Raw genomic sequence first — 15,118 nt, 5'->3', positions numbered from 1 at the left:
TATCACATTAAAAATTTATACTGGACTTCTCATAGGTCCACTTGACAAATGATAGATTTTATCATTTAAAACAATGTGCATATTGCTGCTCTGTAATATCTAAACCAAGTTCAGCTTTCCAGTCCCAGAACACTGGGCCGAAAACAATAATAGTTTCAACTTGAGTAAATAGCCATAAAAAAAGGATATTAAATGTCCAGTGAGGTCGTCTACGTCAAACATTTCAGAAAGCATCAATCTATTCTCTTCCCCCCAATCTATTTTTAATGAACGAATGTAGCTGCTAGTTTGCAAATAAGAAAAATGATGCCTGTTGTCCTAATCAAACTGCTCTGCTGCATCTGAAAATTCTTTGATAGTTCCGTCTTCAGTCAAAAACTGCACTATTACTTTCAATCCTTGATCTGCCCACCATTTAAAAGGTCCCCCTCCAAGACCTGGAATAAAAGCCTCATTTCCAACTAAGGGCAGGAATTAAGATCTATTACGTTTCAGTTATATGAAAGAACAAAAATAGCACCAAGACAGGACCAAGAGAACAACCAAGGAACTCTCTCTAAGCTTTTCCAGTATCTTCATCACTGATCCATGTAGAAGACACCCCAAGGTACTCTAGAAAAAAGTTCTCGTTCCATCCTAATAAGAGTATAAAAATCTGTTCCAAACAGCCAATTTGCAACTTGGTGCAGATTACATGCCACATTGGATAGTTTTTAAATCTGCCAGCCCTAACCCCCCTTGTCCCACTTTTGCATCAACTTGGACCATGCCACTCTCGGCTTTCTACGTTTCCACAGGTGATCTCATATTAAATGCTCTATCTGGGTCAAACTGTGTTGTGTTAACTAACATGGAATGGTTTGAAATAAGTACAGAATGAAACAATGAATTCAAACACCTCTCTGCCATCAAATCAAAGGATGACATTATTTTTTCTTATCGACTGTATATGAATTTTGTATATTTGAAAAATGCCGTATCCTAAGTGCAAGATTTTCTGCGCGAGGCTACCTACAACGTTGTATAAAGCACGCATATACCAGAGCAAAATTCTCACACAGAGAATGGTTATTTTTACCACATTCAATAGATATCAACGATGTTATCACTTGTGTATTACCTTTTTCTTCAATAAGCCAGAAAACAAAAAATATTATTTGTCATAGTTGGCACATTTTACAATTACATCCAGAATTTCATGATATTCCGAGATTCACATACACTAGAGAAACCAATTTACAAGACCAGTTGGTCCATTCAGATTCATCCACTTGCCATCAAACCAATTCTATAGGCTCACATCAAGCATGTGGATCTTGTTCAGTTTGTCATACAATGATTGAGACATCAGCTTTATTTTTCTCGAGATTGAATTTTACCTGGATATTGAAACATCACACAGATTGTTCATTGACAGGCATTATTTATTTGATACAATTTCCATGTAATCTTTGGTATGTAGGCAAGACAAAACGTTCTTTTAAAACGCGCCTCATAGAGCATCACTCTTGTCTTAATAATTATTTCTCTATCCGCAGAGGGCTCACAATCTAAGGGGGTCATTTTCTATCCCTATCGCAAGCGAAAAGGGACTTTTCTAGCGATAGCTAGATAGGGGCAGAGTCGGGGCGGTGTCGGGACCAGAAGAGGAGGAGTCGGGGTGGCGTCAGGGCGGACGCCACGGAAACTTTGCTGACAACAAAAAGGTAAGACCCCTTATCGCCGCTAGTAGCGTGCCCAATAGCGCCACCTTTCACGGTGGCGCTATTGGGTGCGAAAGCCGGCAGCGATCACACCACAGTGGTGTGATCGCTGCCGGCTTTCGCAGGCCCGCCCGTTACCACGTGATTCACAAAGCCCTGCGATTTTAGAAAATCCAGGCCTAAGTTTTTTGCACCTGAGGCAATGGAGGGTAAAATGACTTAGCCAAGTTAACAAGGAGCAATAATGAGACTTGAATCGTGGTTTCCCTCGTTCAAAGCCTGCTGCTTTTACCACTAAGCAACTGCGACCATTATTGTAGAAAAAACAACAATAAGGATGATACGAGTGAGTGTATGTGTGTGTGTGTGTGTGTAGGGTGGAGGTGTACGGACTTTAAAGGGCTATTTATTTTACCGGCAAACCGTCCCCAAAAAGAGCAGAGCCTTCGGGACCTCAGCCCCTCCCCCCCCCAAAAAAAAACCCTCCTAAGGTGCGCTCTTGTCCTTGAATACACAAGAGCACCGGCAGTCTGAGCTTTGATTGGCTGTGGTAAGCCTAACGAAGGGAAGGGGGGCGGGGACTTTCTGTCACATTAAACGACATACAATGCAGGCGAGCAGGAAGGCAGGAATCCTGTGTGAGGAGGAGGAGGAGGAGGGAGGGAGACAGCCGGAGCCTCCCAGGGCCTTGCCACCAAAAGCCGGCCCACCCCCACACTCCAGTGCGCTCTGATCTCAGCACACAGATAACAAGGCAACATCTCTCACACACACACACACAGACAGGAGACAAAGAGAAAGCGCAGACGCTCGTAACACGCGGCGACAGACAGGCACGCGACACAACACAAAGAGACACGTCACAGACAGAAAGCGATGCCCACAGAATACGGACAGAGGAGGTAACACAGACACACCCACTCTCTGCTCCTCGCTCCTGCATGTTGCCTTGGCTTGGCTGACGGGACTGCAGGCAGCTGCGCCCTGCTGTCGCTCCTGCTGCTCTGGTGGACTTTTGTTTTATCTGCTGCTGCCGGTTCCCTTCAGGGAGATTCCTTCGGGGCTTATTGATGCACCCATTCCAGTGGTGTAACGGTGAGTGGCACGGGCTGATGCTGGCTTTCGATCAGAGGTGGAGAGGGGTTGTTTTGGGCTGCTGATGGGGGTTATTGGGTCTTCCATGGCGAATGCATGGGGTTAGCCGTGATGCAAACTGGGGTGGTTGGCTCTGTGGAGGATGCAAGGGGTTATGCCAGCTGCCTCTAGCCTTCTTTGGGACGCAGAGGATGCAAGGGCTTGCTTTTGGCATTGCTGGCTGTGTAGAGGATGCAGGGGACGGTTTCTGCTCCTTGGGGGGTTCTTAGGCCCCTGGAGGATGCAGGGGGGTTGTTTCTGCTGTTGGGATTCTTCGGTTCATGGCGGGTGGAGGAGGTATGAAATGGAGTTGTCTAATCCCCTTCTCCAGGTTCCTTGTACTATAAATAGCATTTCAGCAGTTTACAGATCTCAGTCTATAATGACGTCAGGCTGGCTGCATTCGCTACTGTACCACAGGTCCTCACAGTCCTCGACAGTGTCCATCTCCACCATGTCTCCTTATTTGTGCTTCTTTATTTCAGTAACATCCACATAAAACATGGTCAATAAAGGGAGTATATGAACTGCCAATGAGGTTTTCTTTTTTTTTTTGGGGGGGGGGGGGGGGGGAAGCAGTTCTGTGGGGAAGCGAGTAGGATAAGTCAGCAGGGGTACTTGTCCTTGCTCCTTACTTGAGGATAGTGATTCTCTGCTGATTTGGAAAATGCATAGGAACAAAATGCAGAACTCAGCTCTGGCCTGGCCATGGTGGGTTGATTTCTTAGTAGTGTACAGAAATATTATTATCCCACTTTTAGGGCAATTTTCAAAACTGTGCAGGCAGGTGCAAAGCCTGTGGGTACATTTTAACCTGCAGATTTTGCACCAGTTCTTAAAGGGAAAGTTTAAGCATATTTTCCCCTTGAAAATTGCCCAAGGAGAAAAGTTCCTGTACAGCTTTTCACTGGCTTTTTCTTCCAGTACTTTTTCCAGGAAAAAAAATGTGCCTGGTATTGATAATGCAAAACTTCGCATGTGGCAGAAGGTAAAAGTACACACATTCTGGAGCAATGCATATAGCTTTATCCACACAACAGGCTGGACAGTTAAAAAAAAAACCCTATACCTGTGTACATCACTTTTTGAAAATAAATCTCATCGTCTACTGCCTGCCATACATTAAGAAAATCCTATTCCATCCTAAGAAGAGTAAAACCCTTATCCCCTAACACCAAAGGTTTAGCTTGTGTAACACTCCTTTTTAATGTCTCACCTGTAAGATGACACTCTCAGGAGGAACACAGTGCCCCTAACACCGTGCTGGGATGTTGGGTCAGTGCTCGCGCAGAGGGAGGCGTGTCCCTCACACCGTGCTGGGATGTTGGGTCAGTGCTGGCGCAAAGGGAGGCGTGTCCCTCACACCGTGCTGGGATAGTGGGTCAGTACTGGCGCAGAGGGAGGCGTGTCCCTCACACCGTGCTGGGATGTTGGGTCAGTGCTGGGTTAGAGGGAGGCGTGTCCCTCACACCGTGCTGGGATGTTGGGTCAGTGCTGGCGCAGAGCGAGGTGTGTCCCTCACACCGTGCTGGGATAGTGGGTCAGTGCTGGCGCAGAGGGAGGCGTGTCCCTCACACCGTGCTGGGATACTGGGTCGGTGCTGGCGCAGAGGGAGGCGTGTCCCTCACACCGTGCTGGGATGTTGGGTCAGTGCTGGGTTAGAGGGAGGCGTGTCCCTCACACCGTGCTGGGATGTTGGGTCAGTGCTGGCGCAGAGGGAGGCGTGTCCCTCACACCGTGCTGGGATGTTGGGTCAGTGCTGGGTTAGAGGGAGGTGTGTCCCTCACACCGTGCTGGGATACTGGGTCAGTGCTGGCGCAGAGGGAGGCGTGTCCCTCACACCGTGCTGGGATGTTGGGTCAGTGCTGGCGCAGAGGGAGGCGTATCCCTCACACTGTGCTGGGATACTGGGTCAGTGCTGGCGCAGAGGGAGGCGTGTCCCTCACACCGTGCTGGGATACTGGGTCAGTGCTGGCGCAGAGGGAGGCGTGTCCCTCACACCGTGCTGGGATGTTGGGTCAGTGCTGGCGCAGAGGGAGGTGTGTCCCTCACACCGTGCTGGGATAGTGGGTCAGTGCTGGCGCAGAGGGAGGCGTGTCCCTCACACCGTGCTGGGATACTGGGTCGGTGCTGGCGCAGAGGGAGGCATGTCCCTCACACCGTGCTGGGATAGTGGGTCAGTGCTGGCGCAGAGGGAGGCGTGTCCCTCACACCGTGCTGGGATACTGGGTTAGTGCTGGCGCAGAGGGAGGCGTGTCCCTCACACCGTGCTGGGATGTTGGGTCAGTGCTGGCGCAGAGGGAGGCGTGTCCCTCACACCGTGCTGGGATACTGGGTCAGTGCTGGCGCAGAGGGAGGCGTGTCCCTCACACCGTGCTGGGATGTTGGGTCAGTGCTGGCGCAGAGGGAGGCGTGTCCCTCACACCGTGCTGGGATACTGGGTCAGTGCTGGCGCAGAGGGAGGCGTGTCCCTCACACCGTGCTGGGATGTTGGGTCAGTGCTGGGTTAGAGGGAGGCGTGTCCCTCACACCGTGCTGGGATACTGGGTCAGTGCTGGGTTAGAGGGAGGCGTGTCCCTCACACCGTGCTGGGATACTGGGTCAGTGCTGGGTTAGAGGGAGGCGTGTCCCTCACACCGTGCTGGGATGTTGGGTCAGTGCTGGCGCAGAGGGAGGCGTGTCCCTCACACCGTGCTGGGATGTTGGGTCAGTGCTGGCGCAGAGGGAGGCGTGTCCCTCACACCGTGCTGGGATACTGGGTCAGTGCTGGCGCAGAGGGAGGCGTGTCCCTCACACCGTGCTGGGATACTGGGTCAGTGCTGGGTTAGAGGGAGGCGTGTCCCTCACACCGTGCTGGGATACTGGGTCAGTGCTGGGTTAGAGGGAGGCGTGTCCCTCACACCGTGCTGGGATACAGGGTCGGTGCTGGGTTAGAGGGAGGCGTGTCCCTCACACCGTGCTGGGATACAGGGTCGGTGCTGGGTTAGAGGGAGGCGTGTCCCTCACACCGTGCTGGGATGTTGGGTCAGTGCTGGGTTAGAGGGAGGCGTGTCCCTCACACCGTGCTGGGATACTGGGTCGGTGCTGGGTTAGAGGGAGGCGTGTCCCTCACACCGTGCTGGGATACTGGGTCAGTGCTGGGTTAGAGGGAGGCGTGTCCCTCACACCGTGCTGGGATGTTGGGTCAGTGCTGGGTTAGAGGGAGGCGTGTCCCTCACACCGTGCTGGGATACAGGGTCGGTGCTGGGTTAGAGGGAGGCGTGTCCCTCACACCGTGCTGGGATGTTGGGTCAGTGCTGGGTTAGAGGGAGGCGTGTCCCTCACACCGTGCTGGGATACAGGGTCGGTGCTGGGTTAGAGGGAGGCGTGTCCCTCACACCGTGCTGGGATGTTGGGTCAGTGCTGGCGCAGAGGGAGGCGTGTCCCTCACACCGTGCTGGATACTGGGTCGGTGCTGGCGCAGAGGGAGGCGTGTCCCTCACACCGTGCTAGGATAGTGGGTCAGTGCTGGGTTAGAGGGAGGCGTGTCCCTCACACCGTGCTGGGATGTTGGGTCGGTGCTGGCGCAGAGGGAGGCGTGTCCCTCACACCGTGCTGGGATACTGGGTCAGTGCTGGCGCAGAGGGAGGCGTGTCCCTCACACCGTGCTGGGATGTTGGGTCAGTGCTGGCGCAGAGGGAGGCGTGTCCCTCACACCGTGCTGGGATGTTGGGTCGGTGCTGGCGCAGAGGGAGGCGTGTCCCTCACACCGTGCTGGGATGTTGGGTCAGTGCTGGGTTAGAGGGAGGCGTGTCCCTCACACCGTGCTGGGATGTTGGGTCAGTGCTGGGTTAGAGGGAGGCGTGTCCCTCACACCGTGCTGGGATGTTGGGTCAGTGCTGGGTTAGAGGGAGGCGTGTCCCTCACACCGTGCTGGGATGTTGGGTCAGTGCTGGGTTAGAGGGAGGCGAGTCCCTCACACCGTGCTGGGATGTTGGGTCGGTGCTGGCGCAGAGGGAGGCGAGTCCCTCACACCGTGCTGGGATACAGGGTCGGTGCTGGGTTAGAGGGAGGCGTGTCCCTCACACCGTGCTGGGATGTTGGGTCAGTGCTGGGTTAGAGGGAGGCGTGTCCCTCACACCGTGCTGGGATGTTGGGTCAGTGCTGGGTTAGAGGGAGGCGAGTCCCTCACACCGTGCTGGGATGTTGGGTCGGTGCTGGCGCAGAGGGAGGCGTGTCCCTCACACCGTGCTGGGATACTGGGTCAGTGCTGGGTTAGAGGGAGGCGTGTCCCTCACACCGTGCTGGGATACTGGGTCAGTGCTGGGTTAGAGGGAGGCGTGTCCCTCACACCGTGCTGGGATAGTGGGTCAGTGCTGGCGCAGAGGGAGGCGTGTCCCTCACACCGTGCTGGGATGTTGGGTCAGTGCTGGGTTAGAGGGAGGCGTGTCCCTCACACCGTGCTGGGATACTGGGTCAGTGCTGGGTTAGAGGGAGGCGTGTCCCTCACACCGTGCTGGGATGTTGGGTCGGTGCTGGCGCAGAGGGAGGCGTGTCCCTCACACCGTGCTGGGATGTTGGGTCAGTGCTGGGTTAGAGGGAGGCGTGTCCCTCACACCGTGCTGGGATACTGGGTCGGTGCTGGCGCAGAGGGAGGCGTGTCCCTCACACCGTGCTGGGATACTGGGTTGGTGCTGGCGCAGAGGGAGGCGTGTCCCTCACACCGTGCTGGGATGTTGGGTCAGTGCTGGGTTAGAGGGGAGCACAAGCAGGTGCCTTGGACTCTCAGGCCTGATCAGACCGGTAGTGGACAAAGATCCCCTGATTATGGTGATTTGGATCTTTCAAATTTGTTATCACATTTATTAGGCATTCCAGAGCATGCTATGTCCCAGTTGAGTTTTGCATGTGCCGTATTTTCCGATGTATAAGTCGCACCCCCTAGAAACTGCCATTTTGATGAAAAAGTTGGTAGATAAGTCGCACCTTGATATAAGTTGCACCTGTTTGTACAGCGAGATTAACAGCACAGGCTGAGAGAGAGAGATTGTGACAGTATATAAGTCGCAGTCACTGAAATAAACCATGACTTATACACCAGAAAATACGGTACTTGAAATGGTTCCACTTTATGGGGTAGATTTTTAAAAACTGCGCGATCGCGTACTTTTGTTTGCGCAGCAGGCGCAAACAAAAGTACGCTGGATTTTATAAGATACGCGCATAGCCGTATCTTATAAAATTCCCTCCGAGGCCGCTCCAAAATCGGAGCGGCCTCGGAGGGAACTCTCTTTCGCCCTCCCCTCACCTTCCCCTCCCTTCCTCTACCTAACCCACCCCCCCGGCCCTATCTAAACCCCCCCCCCCCCCACCTTTATCCATGGATTTACGCCTCCCGGAGGGAGACGTAAATCCACGCGCGCCAGCAGGCTGCTGGCGCGCCAAGACTCGACCCAGGGGTGGTTCCGGAGGGCGAGACCACGCCCACGGAACGCCCCGGGCCGAAACCACGCCCCCGGGCCCGCCCCAAAACGACACATCCTGCCCCCAAAACGCCGCGTCGTTCGGCCCCGCCCCCGACACGCCCCTTCAGAAAACCCCGGGACCTACGCGCGTCCCGGGGCTCTGCGCGCGCCGGCGGCCTATGCAAAATAGGCGCGCCGGCGCGCAAGGCCCTGCTCGCATAAATCCGGGTGGATTTACGCAAGCAGGGCTTTTAAAATCCGCCCGTATATGAACACTTACAAATATGAAACTTTCAGACTTGGTGTGAATCTTTGAACACGCGTTGAGCGTGAGTGGCCTTCTGAACCTGTTTACTGTAGACCACTTTGGCACACTGTGGATGGGAAAATGCACAGCATTTTCCCATCCACAGTGGGCTGTAGATGTGGATGGGATGTGCTGTAGATGTAGATGTGCTGTAGATGTGGATGGGAAAATGCACAGCATTTTCCCATCCACATCTACAGCAGAGGCGTAGCGAGGGTCTCCGGCATTGGGGGGGGAGGGGCAATTTATATTTATTTCTTAAAATCTTATATTTGCGACTTCCTTGCAAAAAGCGTTCAGTGTTGTCTCCCCTGCAGGGCCCCCCTTTTCTCCTCCCCCCCCCCCCCCATCATCCGCCAGCGCATCACCGCACGGCACCACCGCGCAGAGTCTTTCACTGGGGAGGGATGGGAACCCTGCCAGCACATCACCACAGCACCTTGCCATGCAGGGCCATTGCGAACTTTTTCTGCAGCCCTGTGCAAACAATTTCTGGGCTGGCCCCCTCCTCATCTTGGTTTTTGTTTTGTTTTTTTACATTTAATTTGTATTCTTTTACTAATCAGGGTCAGTTCAAGAGTATTGGGCACCCTAAGTAAATCTTATAGTTTTGTGCCCAGCCTTCCACTACCAAGGTCCTCTCCACACTCAAATTAATCATTTATAATAAAAGATTTTACATGAAAAAACCACACTCAAAGTAAAGTCTTATGAAGTAAAAGTATCGCAACAGCATGTATATTATATTTACATGTACTGCTGTGGTGTCAGCCAGAAAACACACTTGTAACGCATATTTATTTATTTATTTATTTATTCAGCTTTATATACCGACTTTCAATTTAATATCAAGGCGGTTAACAATCATAGAATTTGCAGTAGCAAGATTAAAAAAAAACATACCCATAAAACAAACTTCTCACTATAGATTTTACATTGTTTTCAGCTAAAAATAATAAACTAAAAATACATATTACTTCCACATTGAAGTTTAAAACATTTAAAATAAAAGTATTAATAAGACAATTCTAAAAATTAAAAACCCTTCTAACTTCATCACCCTTTCTCTCCCATGCCTATACCTCCCTTGTTCCTATCCTTCTTTGTACCCTTGTTCCCCTCTGAACCCTTACTGTTTTCATTTCTCCTTCTAGTTCCCCATTAAATATACTGCACAAGAAGAGAAGAGTCAGTTGGCCTGATTAAAAGCCTCTTCAAATAGGCAGGTCTTTATCTGTTTCTTAAAACTGTTAATGTTTTCCTCCAGGCGAATTTCAACCGGTAGGGAATTCCACATCCTAGGTCCTGCCACGGACAATGCCCTCTCTCTCACAGAACCCAAATGAGCCAATTTGGGTGATGGAATTGATAGTAAAGCTTGCCCAAGCGATCTTAGATTTCGGGCTGGGACGTGAATACGCAATGAAGCGTTGAGCCATTCAGTGTTGCTTCCATATATGGCTTTATGAATTAAGGTAAGACACTTATATTGAATACGAGACTGGACCGGCAACCAATGTAGCTTCATCAAAACAGGAGAAACATGATCATACCTATTTATATTGGACAGCAATCGTGCCGCCGCATTCTGCAACAATTGTAGCGGACGAATGGTTGATGTCGGAACCCCTAGCAGTAGCGCATTGCAGTAGTCTAATTTTGGCAGTATCCGGGCCTGCAAGACAATTCTAAAATCATTTAAGTGCAACAGAGGCTTCAGTTTTCTTAGTACTCTTAATTTATAGAAGCCATCTTTTATAATTGTCTTTACTGTAGCTTTCATGGTCAACTCGGAATCAAGAATATAGCCCAAGTCTCTGACTTCACGTAAGATCTTATGTGACGGGGAATAAGCTAAAAAATCTGCCTCCATTTTCTCAGTAACCTTGTTGCAAATGAACAGTATTTCCATTTTGGAATCATTCAGTGAAAGTGACATGTGTGTGAGAAGCTATTTTATTGACTCGAAATACATGTCCCATAATTTCAATGTGGCTGATAAAGAATCTCTAATAGGTATCAAAATCTGTATGTCGTCGGCAAACAAAAAATGTACCAAACCCAAACCTGCCAAGAATCTACAGAGTGGTGCCATGTAAATATTAAACAGGGTTGGTGAAAGGGATATGGTATTAAGAGTATTGTAACGCATGTTGGGTGTGGGCTTGTCTTCAGAAAGCCATGAGCAAACCAAATTACAATTACAATATAATAAACCTCCCATTCCAAAACAGCATTAACCTCCAGCACTCAAACAATTTTTAACACTATGAAAAGATAACCCTGCAAACCTTACACTAGGCCCTAAAACACCAATATACCTCCTATTAGGAAAACAGAACAAACCAAACTTCCATAGATCCTTGCATAGAAACGACACATAAACAGATTAACTAACCTCAATCATACATGAGGAACACAGACAGACCCTCACCAAATACAGAATAAAATGATGATAAAGTAGTAATCCAAACATGCAGACAAAAACTGAACTGTAAACCATTACAGGCCAGACTGTGTATGCAGTGCAACAATGGAAAAACAGAAACATTACAATTCTTCATAAAACATCAAACAATAAAATCAGGAAATAAAAATCATCAATAGAAGTAAAATCATACTAATAAAAATAATATTTCAAAAAAGCTAACAAAAAGAATAACATCCAATAATATAAAACTCATATAAATTTTCCAAAAACCAATAAAATATTTCAAAACAGCATTCATATATATCACCCAATACTTAAAACTTAAAAAAAATAAAATAAAATCCTTGCTGTCCGTATCTGGGATCTTTTGATTTCCAGATGCCCTGAGATTGTTGTGGATTAGCAGGGGAGAGAGAGGAGAGTAATTGTTGCCCCCAGTTTTATCCTCTCTCTCATATATGTAATATATATAATGTAATGTTGTGACGGTCACCACCAAACGACGGTATAGAAAAGACTTTAAATAAATAAATAAATAAATATATACACACATGCTGAATCATAGAACATATTCTCACCCTTGCACAGATATGCTCTCACAAACACACACAGACAGACATGCTCTAACACACACACACACTCACATACCCTCACACATAGACATGATCTCACATACATACATACACACACAGACAAGCTCTCTCTAACACACAGAAATACTCACTCTCTCACACACACAGACATGTTCTCACACACATACATACATTCATACACACACAGACAAGCTCTCTCTAACACAGACACAGAAATACTCTCTCTCTCACACACACAGACATACTCTCACACACAGACATACTCTCACACACAGACATACATATACATACAGACAAGCTCTCTCTAACACAGACACAGAAATTCTCTCTCTCTCTCTCTCTCTCTCTATCTCTCACACACACACACTCACACACACATACACAGATATGCTCAGTTCCTCCCCCTTCCACATCAGACACATTCACTTCCATCAGAAGCAGAATACTCAAACAACAATAACCCAACCTGTGAAAAAGCAGCAATGTAAATATTTCACTGGGTCCCAGAACACCAATACATCACCTACTGGGGAAACAAAACAAACCCGATTGTTATAGATCCCTACACAGACACTACATGCTAGCAGAATCTCTCACCTTAGTCACACAGAGACAGGCTCTCACCAAATACAGAATAAAGGATCACAAATTAGACAAAAACTGAAATGGAAATCCCTAGAAGCCAGACTGTGTGTGTAACAATAGAAAAACAGAACCACCATTCCTCATAAAACAATAAAATCAAGAAACAAAGCATCAATTATAACTAATAAAATAATATTTTTAAAACTACTGACAAATAGGATAACTTCTATTAATTAAAATCATATACATTTTTTTTAAATTTCCCAAGTACCAATAAAATATTTCAAAACAGCACACATACCAGATAACACCCAGTAATTAAAACTAATAAGGATTTAAAAAAAGCCCCTGCTGGCCATACCTGGGAACTCTTGATTTCCAGTCACTCTGAGATTGTCCAGGGTTAGGGGAGCTCGCAAACTTTATCCTCTCTCTCTCTCACATATACTGTCACATCCACACACATACATGCATGCTCTCATACACATCCACACAATATCAAACGAGGCTCTAAGACTCTCTTCCCCCCACCCCCACAAAAGCTCTTTCTCTCCCAGATTCCCACATACACACACAGGCTCACCCCCATACAGACCCCCATTCATTCTCACACACACAGAAAGACTCCTAGGCAGGCACCATTCATTCTCTCACACACAGAAAGACTCCTAGGCAGGCACCCATTCATTCTCATACATATATACATAGACAGATCCCCTGTCAGGCATCCATTCTTAATCATACACACACCCAGGCAGGCACCAATTCATTCAAATACACACACACACTGAGTCAGGCCCCCTCTTTTTGTTTTGCTGGCAGCTTCAGAGCCTCTCTCTCCTCTGCTGCTGCCGCCGCTACGTCACTGTTGGGGAGGAGCCGATCACTCGTCACTGCTTCTGCCTCCTCTGCGCAGGCCCCGCGATATTGAAAATTTGCGGGGCTAGCACTTGCTCCATGTTGATCTCGTGCATTGTGAGATCAGCAGAGAGAGAACGTGCTGCTCTCGCGAATTCTAATACAGTGGGCCAGCACAGACGAGGGGAAGGGTGACCTCAGCTGCCTTTGGATGAGGTCCGCTGGTGGGCTGCATGGCCTTTCTCCCTGCTTTTCGGCCGCTAGTGGGATCCGGTCCACCGGTGGCCGTAGGCACCTTCCCCGGAACGTCCCTGCTCACTGCTGCTGGTACCGGCCTCCCCGCCCCCCCGGCGCCCGCGGGCCTCCTCCTCTTCTGCACCCGGGCGCCCCCTACAGCCTGGCGTCCGGGGGCCTTGACCCTCCCTGGCCCCCCCCTCTCCTCGCTACGCCACCGGTGCAGAGGTGGGCATTTGGGGGTGCAGAAATCCAGTGGAGTAGTATCCGTTGGGGGTGAGGACCTGTCCAACAGAGCAGAGACCTGGGGGTGAATCCCAGCTGATGATCTCATGGTGACCAAAGGGTAGGGTAAAGTGCCAAGCTGCTCTGGTGCCCAGTAGCTGTCTCCCTCCCTGGCTCTCTTCCCATCCTTCACACTGATCTCTTTGTTATAGTAATTTCTCTCTGTATCTCTCTTGTCTCTCTCACAGCCCCCTCCCTCTCCCTTAGTTAATTAGTTGAAGATTGTTTTCTTAGCTGGGGATTAGTTATGCTGAGAGGCTTTTGTTCCTGGCTAGATGTCCCTCCCAGATGGATCCCTTCCATAAAATGTAACTGGGCTGCAAGACAATGAAGCAGAGTTACTCATTGCACACATTAATGAACACCCGGGCCTTCGGGTACTCCGCAGCTGCTTCTCTATCTCTTCCGCCCTCCCCCCCAGCCATCTCCCCTGCCTTTATTTGTCTCTGGGGAACAGAACATGCATAGCACCCAGGGGAGATTTAGGATCTAGCCCCTCATCCCACCCAAGAGTCTTGTATTGGGCTTAGTCAAATGAAATATTTATTTACAGGGAGGGAGTTGGGTACAAGGAATGGCCTTCCCCAGGAGAGGGTGGAGTCCCAAAACAGAGGGTTAAAGGAAGCCTGGCATAAGCACCGAGGATCCTTAGCAATGGTGAATCAAAGGGGTAAAACTGGCGGTCAGGTCAGGTCAAGTTTATGGTATTGCAACAAGAGGGGAGAAAAGAGCTTGCAATCTTTCAGGGAAGGTGGTATAAAAGTATAGCATCATAACAATTATATGATGTCATATTCTTTTTTTTTTTGTTTTGGTTTTGGATCCAGCAATTTCCTCCTGCTCCTTTGGTCTAGCAGCTGAATGGGAACCAGGGCTGGGATCTGGTGTTGGAAGCCTTCATTGCATCTGCAGCCCCAGCTGGCCTGGGGAGCAGAAGATGCGACCCTGAAATCAAAGCCAGGCCCCTCCACATGGCACTGTGCAGTGGTGCCGTCGAGCCACCGGGCTGAGCCCTCCCCACCCACTGCCATAATCTATGTTTCTATGTGTCAGATTCCTTCTCAAAGCAGGACTAGGTTGTCAAAATAAAATGTGTGTAGTTTAGTTGGTGGTTAATTAACATACAAACATTAGGAGCTCCTTTTCATATTTCTTGCTGAGGTAATCAGGGTGCTGCTGTGCTGATTGTCATCAGAACCTTTTACAGGGATCACACTGAGGCAGGTAATGCAGGAATATATTGTCTTGCACTGAACCCATCTGTATGGGAACACACGAGGTGATTTGTGTTCTGAAGCAGAGAAACTTCTAGAAGAGCCTCGGTGAACATGATTGTCTCTCATTTCCCGTGTCACTGGGCAGTGAACAGCACTTTCTCCCCCCCCCACTAATTGCAGGCCAAGTAGCTGAGGTGAATGCTGCAGCCACAGCTGCTGAGTTAATGAACCCGGGCCAAAGATCATGGGGAAAATTCCTGCCCTAGGACATGGCAGTGGGTTGTTGGGTCTCAGCCTATCCAGCATTGGGCAAGGCCGGCATCGTTG

General features: G+C 49.4%; 1 protein-coding gene across 3 annotated transcripts in view; it reads left to right on the top strand.

The window, feature by feature from the left end:
- Positions 1-2,289: 2,289 nt before the first annotated feature.
- RNF122 (ring finger protein 122) overlaps positions 2,290-15,118 on the top strand; it is a 34,464-nt gene continuing 21,635 nt past the window's right edge. The window contains exon 1 of one of the 3 annotated variants that reach the window (XM_029603878.1): positions 2,290-2,605. Coding sequence is in view for 1 of the 3 variants with exons in the window: in XM_029603879.1 (XP_029459739.1) it covers positions 2,774-2,798 (25 nt within the window). In the remaining 2 variants the exon portion in view is untranslated. Of the gene's footprint in view, positions 2,799-15,118 lie in introns of all 3 variants that reach the window. The other 2 variants (XM_029603881.1, XM_029603879.1) reach the window with 2 other exon arrangements.

The sequence above is a fragment of the Rhinatrema bivittatum genome, chromosome 5, assembly GCF_901001135.1.
Source record: "Rhinatrema bivittatum chromosome 5, aRhiBiv1.1, whole genome shotgun sequence".
Lineage (NCBI taxonomy): Eukaryota > Metazoa > Chordata > Amphibia > Gymnophiona > Rhinatrematidae > Rhinatrema > Rhinatrema bivittatum.
Note: the sequence above shows the minus strand (reverse complement) of the source record. Positions and strands in the feature narration are given on the sequence as shown.